General features: G+C 42.1%; 1 protein-coding gene across 1 annotated transcript; it reads right to left on the reverse strand.

Annotated features, from left to right (window-relative positions):
• Positions 1–2,014: 2,014 nt before the first annotated feature.
• otomp (otolith matrix protein) lies at positions 2,015–9,569 on the reverse strand. The gene is made up of 9 exons (XM_023396991.2): positions 9,404–9,569; positions 9,106–9,242; positions 8,630–8,732; positions 8,212–8,397; positions 6,672–6,846; positions 6,110–6,177; positions 4,364–4,548; positions 3,844–4,015; positions 2,015–3,667 (listed from the first exon to the last, which is right to left on the reverse strand). Exons 1-9 carry the CDS (start codon positions 9,492–9,494, stop codon positions 3,657–3,659), a joined length of 1,128 nt encoding a protein of 375 aa, XP_023252759.1. The 5' UTR covers positions 9,495–9,569; the 3' UTR covers positions 2,015–3,656.
• Positions 9,570–10,624: the final 1,055 nt, after the last annotated feature.

Below are 10,624 nucleotides of genomic sequence, written 5' to 3' on the forward strand. Positions count from 1 at the left end.
CCCTTGTGACAACGGTCCAGCAATTTTTTATAGTGAGCCCTGAGTGTTTTTTGACCAGATCCTGCCTTAGACCTTGCCTTTTTGTCTGCCGATTTTGTACCTTTGCCTTCCTCGATTGACCTCCTGAGTCCCTGCCTGTGTCAGTTATCACAGTATTTCCTTATGAAATGTAGTAGAGTAAGTAAGTGGCTTAAAATGGAAATACTGAGAAAAAGTTAACCTGACTGCAACTCTGAAACTTCATACTCCACCCCACTACATTTCAGAGCTAAATATTTGACCTTTTACTCGTTACATGTATTTGACAGTTATGGTTATAAGTGACTTTGCAGATTAATATTTTTTAAATACAAAACAGTTCATATGATACCATGCATATACCCTACAGTATATTAAGCAGTTAAAATTAGCTCCACCGCGCCCTGTTACAACATTAAAATCCTGCCTACACATGGAAGCATCAGCTGCATGAATACTTTTAAAACCGAAGTGGAATTCATCCATCACTGATGTTCTTTTCCTGCTCTGCCATGTTGAGATGTCGTCTGTGATAGAAGCCTGTAATTCTGTCTCCCAACTAACATTTTGACTGCAGGACTTTTATATATATTAAACATTGCTACTTTAGTTGCATAAATGATGACTTTTTCCACCACTGCTTATTTTCCTGTATTTTATTTGTACATCTTTGTCTTTTCATTTAATAGTAAATGTTTCTTATATTATTTTTTTCACTGTCATTTTGGGGGACGTCCGCTGTATAAGCCTATGGCTCCTCGATCTCTCTTGGTTCATCTGTTTGTATAAGTGCAAGGATACAATTACTTTCCACCGCCGGTATTGACCCACTTTCCTCTCTTTCACACCCACACCTCAAGGTTGAGAGGACTGTATTGAAGCCACATTAGTTGTTTTTATTTGTGCAGTACAGCAGAATGGCCAGAGCACGAGAGCTGAGGATTGAGAGCGATTGCAGCACTCTGCTGCAATGCAGTTCAATCTACAGTATCTGTTCACAGCTAAATGGAGCTCCTCCATCACGAGCACAGACTTCCTCTAAAGGATTACTGTTGTAAATCAGGTGAAGCAGTGCCAGCAGGGGCATTTGGTCCATGCAGAGAAGAGGTCTGTCTCCAGCTTTGATGCTAGTATGTCCCTCATTTACCTGTCTACCTGGGAGACACTTCTCTCCACCTGAGTGAGCACCTGAGTCTCTGTATGTAGGTCCCTGTGTGTTGTGACCTCCCGTCTCATCCTAATTCCTCCTCTTGTTCTTTCCTTCCATTCACAAGCGAATGAGAGGGAGCAAACTGCCTATGTCTGTGTGTATGTGTGTGTCTGTGTGTATGTGTGTGTGTGTGTGTGTGTGTGTGTGTGTGTGTGGGAGAGAGAGAGAGAAAGACGAGAAAGACGTGTGAGACGAGGGTGTGAGATGGAGCCAGAGAGATGATATCAAGCATAATTCATTTCCACACAGATATCATGTAGCTGTTTCAGGATAATTAGAAGTCAGCCAGAAAGGAAGAGAGGATTATTTTCTTTATCATCATTCATTTAATTGGTTGAAAAAAAAGGTTTGCAGCTCTACAAATTCAGGCGAAGAGTGAGGAGTATTTACATCAGGCCTCTTTTAGGACTGTCCGACAAATGTGAAAACAAACGGCACCAATGGCACAAACCGGAGTTGAATTAGAACAACAGATTTGCCTTTACCCATCACTAATGAGGTGAAAAACACAGCTTCTCTCAAGAATTGTGGCGTCTTTCATCTTGCACGTTCACACTTGGGGAGTTTTTTTTTTTGCCATCAAAAGCAAAAAATGTAACACATGCAGTCTGCTAAAGGAGATTAATCGTGACAATTCAAAAGGAAGGCATTGGGTTTTGTTTCAAAACAAAGTCCCCGTAATCTCAGAAAATGACTGTAAAGTCAGTCTGTTGTACGAGTTCTAACTGGTTGGATTTCCTCCAGTATGATGAGGTCAACCACTACAGGTTGATGAGGAGAACTTCATCCAGTTTATCATTTTATTGTCCAGCTCTGTGGTGCAGAAAGCAAATGAAATAATAGAAGTGGAGTGACAAAAGCCCAGATTTACAGTCTGTTATACATTTTTTACAGTACATGATTCTTTGTGTCAAGTAAGGCTTTTAAACAGGCTGCTGGTTTCCTTTAATTACAGTGACTGAAACATGTCAGAAAAAATAAATGATCTCATGCATTTTCTTGGCTATCACCATTTCTCCATAGCAAATTAATTCAGTTACACTCTCCTCCATGACAATACTACACACTGCACAGACTAATTTCTGCTTGTAATGCCGGCCTCGAACATCGTCCTGTTAGTAGCTATTACCATCTATCATATCAGCGTCTCCCTATTGGTAGCAATGTTAAAGTATAAATGGCATATCGTAGAAAAACACATATTCCCTCATGTTATAAAATGTGGATAAAAACAGAAGAAGGAGAGACAGAGGAGGTTTTAGAGAGCATGTTTCGGGAATTTGGGTTGAGGCACAGATGAGAAAATTATCAAAGCTTTTAAAAAAGACTCACTCAGGGGCCACTGGAGGCAGCCCAAGCCCTAATCCCCTTTCTCCTAACTGTATAGTGTAACAATACACTGAGCTGGCACAGTCCGGTCCACCATACCAGACGTGAGAAAGCAGTGATCCAAAGTCGAAAGCTATACAAGCCATGGGAAAGCAGCAGTCCTATCAACACACACACAGTAATACACAGACACATGAACGTACAGACACGCACACACACACACACACACACACACACACACACACACACACACTTTCTCTTACTCACACTCAAACAGTATAATATGCCAGACTGCCAATTAGGGCAATAATGGCTGTGGGAAAAAGCGTATACTCACACGCGCACACACACACACACACACACACACACACACATACAGTTACTGAGTCTTCCAAGCTCATAGTTAATAGCACCCTGTTGTTCAGTGCCAGAGACAGACCCTGTGGGAAGAGGGTGGGAGGGTGGTACTGAAGCTCAGACTAATGCAACAAGCTGAGAAGAACACAATTTCCCAACAAGCGTAAAGAGCAGAAATGGTTAACAGGATTTTTTTTTTTTGGATACGTAAATCAATTTTGCTGGACACTTTTCTTGCTCATGGTGTAATCCCACCAAAATCTTTATCAAAATCCTCCTTTTAAAAATGCTTTAAAAAGAGAAAAAGTCTGTCAATAAAATAACAACGACAACAACTCATTAACCTGCTCCTCTTTTCTTTTCTATTGTTTTCTAATTCTGTCCTATTCTTTTCTATATCCTGTCCTTGCTTCCCAGTGTCCTTTTAATCATGCTCAATTTCGGGGATAGAGGTTTTTTCTGGAATTTTTCTTAGCCGATTAGCCCCTCTTAGTGATGTCCTACCCTGCCAGCCAGCATATTAGAAGTCGTGGTAGGTTGGAGGAGAATGAGGATGTAATAATGTAGAGCGGGTGGTGAAATGCAGGGGAGAAAACACACAGAAAAAGCAGAGCCAAAAGGAGGAGAAGTGGTGAGGCAGAGGGACACGGATGGCAGGGAGGGAAAGTAGAGAAGGAGGACAGAGACAGAGACAGAGGGATGGGTTGAAAGTTGATGCACTTGATGTCTTCCCCCTGTTCCATCAGCAGAAACCTGTTGGAGGGAAAGTGGAATAATGAGAACAGCTGCAATGAACACACACACACACACACACACACACACACACACACACACACATACACAAAGGGGAAAACACTCCTCCAGCCACTTAGCTACTTGCTTTCCATCAGCAGATCCACATTAACACACTTTAACACACAGGCACTTACCCTCACACTCAAAGGCTTGCAGGATGGTGGTGTAAGAGGGGCCGAGCCAAGAGGTGTAGCTACCCAGAACCCTCTGCAGGTGGTGGGTAGCATCGCTGAAGAGCAGATCGGATTCGCCATAGCCTGCTGAGCTGAACAGGCTGAAGCCCTCAGTGGCGTTGCCAAACACATTCTGCAGGAGAGAGAAAGTGTGTGACAGCACTTAATGCATGAGGGCATGCATGGATGTGCGTTGGCGTGCTCTGTGTACATGTGTGTGGGTTTCTTTGGGACTGTGAGGATATCTGCGCGTGTGTGTGTTTGTATTTGTGTAGCCAGGGGGGTCAGCACAGGAGGTATCAGTCATCCCGACGTCTCCCACACACTGAGAGAGAAGGATGACAGTTTAGCAGATACCTATGTTCTGAGACGTACAGATCGATATAGACTCCACAGATGGATATAAACTAGGGAATAGAGCACACTGAAACACACACACACACATACACACACAGCTGATTTCATTTCTGTCCACACCCACCTGTAAACGTTCCAGGTACTTCCAAACGCGGCACTTGTCCTCCATACGCACCACCACAGCGTTAGCAGGGACGGCTGCCAGGTGGCATTGTCCATACTCGTCCAGGCCCGCTTCAGTCCCATCCGGGCACAGCAGCTTCAGGTCCTCCAGCTCCAGATCCAGGGCCCAGGACTCCTGGTTCTTACCTGGGCAGGAAGAGGAGTGAAAGTATGTCAGATTTAATTTAATTAAAGGAGTTGGGCATTTTGGGAAATACACATATTTAAAGACTAGGATCAGGTGAATCCAGCTAGTCTGGCTCTGTCCAAAGCTAAGAAAATCCATCTACCAGCAGCTTTGAAGCTTACTACTATAAGACATAACGTTTTGTATGTTTAATCTGTACATGAACTGAAGTGATGAAATCCTGGAGTCTTTTGTTGGTTGCCTGGAAACCTCACACAGTCACAGACATCAGGAAGTCTCTGTAACCTAGCCAAGAAATAATCCCACACATGAGCATCCATACCGTCACACCTTGGAAAGAGCTAGGCTAGCTGTTTCCCCCAGTTTTCAGTCTTTATGCTAAGCTAAGCTAACTGGTTGCTGGCCGTTGCTTTGCATTGAATGGACAGAGAAGAGAGTGGCATCAATCTTCTCCTCTACTTCCACTAACAACTGTATTCCTTAGAGCCACTTCAAAAGTCCTAGTCAAGAATGTAGCATTTTTCATGTGCTAAGACGTGAATCTCAAGCTAAATACATGGAAGTTTATTCCCTATAATTATTTCTAATATGTTAATTACATTTTGTGAGGTGCAGAATTGAAGTTACCTGGCAGTTTATAAGCACTGTTTTACTTTGTGTTGATTTTGTGCACTTATTAATTTGCTTCTAAAGGCAAATGAATCAAACGGCAGATTTCCTCATTTCCTACTGAATCAATATATGTTGACTTTATCTTATTCACATTGTGATTTTTACAGATTTGTTTGGTCACCTAAAACTTAAAAAAGCAAACAAAACTTAATTTAGCTAAACAAATAATTAGAGGAAAAGATGCAGACTACCTTGAAGCTACTTTCTCCCCACCAGACAAAAACACAGACCTTCTGTGTTTTCTTGACCTCCGTTAATTGGTCTGACTCCAGACATTTCTGAACCATATGAGAAAACGTGCTTCGTTAAACAGCGACAGTGTTTGAGGAGCCGGCGTCAAACTGCTCCTTCTCGGCTGTACCAGCAGAGTCTGTGTTGCGTGACCGTGATAATGATCGCCATTAATTTTGGATGTTGCCCAAAGCGGAGGAGCAGATGCAGCAAAACAGAGAATTAGGGCATTTCATTTCTGGACACAAATGTCTGCACCTCAGTCCTTCTGTCTGTCCCCTCTTGTCTATTTCTGTTTCTTCTTCATTCTCGCTTATGGTCTCACTAATGTTGTTTTCTTCTTTAATCCTACTGTCTGTCTCTGTCTCTCTTACACACACACACACACACACACACACACACACACACACACACAGATATAATATATAATTTCTGAATTTGTCCAACATACTCTGGATTCCACCTGGTACTGTGAGACTCATATGAGAAATACTGTTAAACACTGACATCCAGTGTCTTGACAGGGACTAGCACTCTCTGCTGATAATGTAACCCCATGTAACCCGCATCATTAATCATATAAATTATACAATTATGTCATTACACTGTAGGACTTCTGGTGTCGTCTCTAAAATGCATCATAATTTGAACACTGACCATCCAGATTGTCGAAGACTGTTGTGTGTTTGACAAAGGCCACGTCGCCGAGGTTTTCAGCCACACATCTGAGAAAAAAAAACAAAACATAAAACACATGAAAAATCAAACACTTTTTTAAATCTATAAATAGATGAAAACATAATCAGCATGCCTGGGAATGTGTTATTGTAACAGCATGACTCTGGAGATCATAGGTAAACTCTCTCTACTGCTGTTTATGTTAAATCAGGTCCTGTAGTTCTTTTATTCCAATCTCACACACGTACTATTATGTCAAAGGCCATTTTACTCAACACTGCTGAACAGTAATATATACATACATACATACATATATATATATACTGTATATAAATGAGCAAACTGACCATTCACGTTGTTTGTGTTCTTTTATTTTGATCTGTTCGCTGCCTTTTTTAATGAATGGACATTTTATCTCTTTCTACTATGTAATGTAATACCCTATAGTATGACTACAGACCCTATAGCGCTTCACAGTAAGCTGAGAAGAATATGTGCCATTAGTGTATTATCTCACACATTGCATGTGTCAGTGTTGTACCTCAGGGCCCCTGCCTCTCCGTAGTGCCGCTCTCTCTGGTTGTTGGCACAAATGTGTCTATCGTTCTCGTCTCCTATGCAGGCCTCACACAGGTTCTTGGGATTGTTGCCTCTGGGGTCGTGCTGGGGGTCCTTGACACCCGGAACGCAGCTGTAACCAAAGAAGTTTCCGACCGCTGGCAAAAAAAAGGAGAAAGTAGGAAAACCTATTTTAATGAAAACGCCTCCTTTAAATTATATTAACCTGTAACCACACACTCCCATTTCTGCTCAACAATGATGTACCCAAAATAAAAAGGCTACTGTTCTTCAACCATTTGGATTACCCTGCTCTCCTTTGAAAGGTAACTCTAGCTACGCAAACAAATTGTGGTAGAAATGTAGGTTTTTTTAGCCTCTCCTGTTTTTTTGAATAAAAAGAGACCATAAGGCCTGTAGTAGCACTTTGGAGCCATAGTCTCAAGTCTCAACCAAGGCTGTGTGAGCAGCTGTTGCAGAGATATGTGGATACTGAAATGCTTTGCACGGATACACTCAGGAGACTTAAAGCTTTCAAACGTGGAAGTTTACATGATTGTGTGAAGATTGAGTCAGGTATGAACTAAAAACACACCTAAAGTAGTGCTACTGAGGCCAAAGTGTCTCATGGGTGGGATGGTGTATTTTAAAATGAATTCCATTCAAGAGGAGTGTCGTATGGATAAGAAGAGTCTTTGGGTCTTGGACTCTTTGTTGGAAAGTTCAAGTTGAATTTTTGTGTTTGTTCTGTTGTATCATTCACATAGTGTTAACAGGCATGTTTTCTGCCTGTCTCATTAATGTGTGACATGTGTACTGTACAATCACATTGTGGAGATCTGTATGAATTTTCAAATAAAATTGATAATAATAATAACATGAATTCCAGAGTAACATGATTATTGAGTTAATTGACACTGTAGGTATCAGCAAATTTTGAAAAGCAATTCTACATTTTTCTTCCTGCCAGTGAACCCCATGAAAAGTCAAAAGCCAAAGGTGAGTAAGTCCATCTCTCAATACTTTTCAAAACCAAAGTACCACCTCATCTGTGGCTCTCAAAGCCCCAAACACATTTGACAGAAATCTTTTAAAACCAGTCACAGCTGGACTGTTTTTGTCGGACCGTCTCAACATAAGGTACATTGCCCATATTCATTATATTAAAGGAAAATGTGTTTTTGGCAGAGCTTGAAGATTCAGAAGATTCAGATATCATATCAGACTTTGGATACAAAGACAATACTTAATTAATTAGTTAATTAGATTAGTTCATTTTTGGTTTTGGTCTATCTGTGGGATTTGTTTTGTATTCTTTACAGAAAAATCCAATAGGTTCTTCTGTTCATCGTTACACCCCCACACACACACATCCCTATCAAACTCACATTTACAGAGAAAGATGCTGTGGTCTGTAACCGACTCTTCTCCTCTTACCTCTCGTCTCCTCCATCGCTTCACCTCTCTGTTCCAAAGACTTATACACCTACAGTCTCTCTTACCCTCCGCCCGCTCTGTCTCACCTCTGGGGAAGTTGCACTGCTCCCCTACGCTGATCTGGGAGGTGTTGACCAGGTAGCCTATAGGGACAGTCCACCCCACCGTGGTTCGAATGCCAGGGTGACAGGAGCTGCGCTCGTGCATCTCCAGCAGGGACAGGTCTGAAGAGGAGCGACGAGCCATCGCCACCACGTAGTAACTATTACCATCTGGACGAAGGGTTTGAGAGAAAAAAACAGATGAAGAGAAAGCAAGTGGGAATCTTTTATCAGGAATAAGAAATTTAATACAACAGCATAAAGCACAGTACAGGCTGGGTATACAGTATGAGTTTACATGGTATCTGCATGTACTGCTGGATTATACGTTCATTTTGACATGTTTTGGCATCCTTATAAGTGCTGATTCACATTAGGCAAGCTGCTCCTAGTATCTACTTACCTACTCCATTGTGGGACTCTCCTGCTGCCAGCTCCAGGCCGTGGCAGAGGCCAGCGGCATAAATGTCATCTGCGAACATGGAGGCTGCATCTGCTGTCCCATTCTGACGGAAATGCATTTATTTTGTCAATGTCGAATGGATGATGGATGCTTGGTTGTTCTAAACTGTGATGTGAAATGTAAACAAAAATATACAGGAAAGAAGCTTGATGGTATTCGACCTCCTCCGTGAAGTTGAAACTATTTCAAATGGCTATCAGAAATGCCATAGATACATTTCTGAAAAAATTAAATGCAACCATCTAATGAGGATGTGGACACATAGAGATGGTAAAAAACAAAATTATCTTGAAGAAGGGTGAAGGAACCGAACACCCTAACACCCCCACACACACACACACACACACACAATAAAATCTCATATTCTTTGGAATTATAATAATTAATACATTTCCCATCCCTGTGTCTTTAGGTACCTTGATTTTGTCCATACAGTCTCTGGTGTTCAGGCCACGGACGCATTTCAGTGTTCCTCTAATATTCCGAGCTGTAGCGTTTCCGGCCAAATCCAGACACTTTTGCTCTTCAGCAACAGACAATACACACCAGGAAACTGAACAAAACAGTGGGGAAGAGTTGCAGATTAAGTGAAGATTAAATCCAAATGCTTCTGTGCAAGAGCACACACCCGCAAACTATAAACTTACTCCTCGAGCATTTTTTTTAACATGCACATTCACATAAGCCTATCATAAGCCAATTGACATAATCTACCTGTAGTTTTTGGATTGGAGACACAGTCGACAGACAGAAGAGGCAGAAGAAGGAGGAAAGCTACAGGCAGCCTTCTCTGTAGACGCTCCATGTCGGCTCTGGTAGGAAACTTCTGCTTGGGAGAATCTCTCTAATACAACAGAGATGAGGAGCAGGTGGATTTCATTGAAAAAAGTCAGTCACCTGTCCCCTCCCTCTCTTATAACCTGGCCCTGAGACAGAGGTGGGAGAATGGGGCAGGTAGGCTGGATGTAAAAAGAAGAAAACATTACATTATTCCTCTATCCCCACCTCTTAAGTCAAAGTCCTCAGTACATAATCCTTCCTCCATCTCATGATAGCAGTATAGCATTTCCCCCTCCAATTATCCACTGAGACTTATCCCCAGTGGAGAGGATAGTGCTCGGCACATGTAGGCTCGGAGCAGTTCAGGTCACCTGGCACAGAGTGTCGACCCGGGGCCTTTAATTAAAAAAGCTGCGGACAATGTGTCTCTGTGCTGGAGCTGTGTTCGTGGAGAATAGATACTGGCTGGGGCTTGCTCCGACTCACTGGAGACTAAAGCCCCAGGTAAGCAAGAACAAACAGCGCTGGCTATTGTTCGCAGCCGCAGGACCCAGTGGAGGGAAAACATATCGGCTACTTGATACAATTCTCCCCTTTCTCTATCTTTGCACATACACAAAAGCACACACAATTTTCTGAACAGCTACTGGGCAAAACAAGAAGTAAATAAAATCTTAACAGGTGACAAGTGAGAGAAATGTATATCCTTATCCACTTTATTTTAGTTGCTGTGGTTTTGTTGCAGTTTCAGATCTGCATGATTGCTCAGGAGATGAAGGGTCATATTAGTTTTCAGGCAGATTTTAGAAGAGAGACAGAGGGAGAGCTCTTTTTTGGGAAACGGTATGTGATCCTCAGCATGCATGGGTGAACGGAGACAGAAGCACAGAGGGACTTCTTAAATCAAACACTCACATGAAATATGGACTCTCCTGAGATTCTCGGTGAGAGTATATAGGATTTTCCTGTTTAGCTGCAGGTGGTAAGCCACCCAGAGCTCAGTGCAGCTCGTCTTGTAATCAGTTGAGTAGATGATGCTTTAACTAACAGCCAAACTGTATAAGACATGGGTTTAATGACAGAAAATGAATCTGCAATTGTTTTAGTCATCTTCTAAGACAAAATGTCAAACATTTGCTGTTTCCAGATTCTCAA

The sequence above is a fragment of the Seriola lalandi genome, unplaced genomic scaffold (assembly GCF_002814215.2).
Source record: "Seriola lalandi dorsalis isolate HSWRI2012SDOR001 ecotype SW California unplaced genomic scaffold, Sedor1 jcf7180002054989, whole genome shotgun sequence".
NCBI classification, from domain to species: Eukaryota; Metazoa; Chordata; class Actinopteri; order Carangiformes; family Carangidae; genus Seriola; species Seriola lalandi.

What these genes read in the sequence shown, in the direction of transcription:
- otomp (XM_023396991.2), bottom strand. Translation starts at nt 9,494, where the DNA reads ATGGAGCGTCTACAGAGAAGGCTGCCTGTAGCTTTCCTCCTTCTTCTG. An exon ending in CTCCAATCCAAAAACTACAG is followed by an intron (nt 9,243 to 9,403) that starts GTAGATTATGTC and finishes TGTTTTGTTCAG; the next exon opens with TTTCCTGGTGTGTATTGTCT. An exon ending in AGTCTTCGACAATCTGGATG is followed by an intron (nt 4,549 to 6,109) that starts GTCAGTGTTCAA and finishes CTTCCTGCCCAG; the next exon opens with GTAAGAACCAGGAGTCCTGG.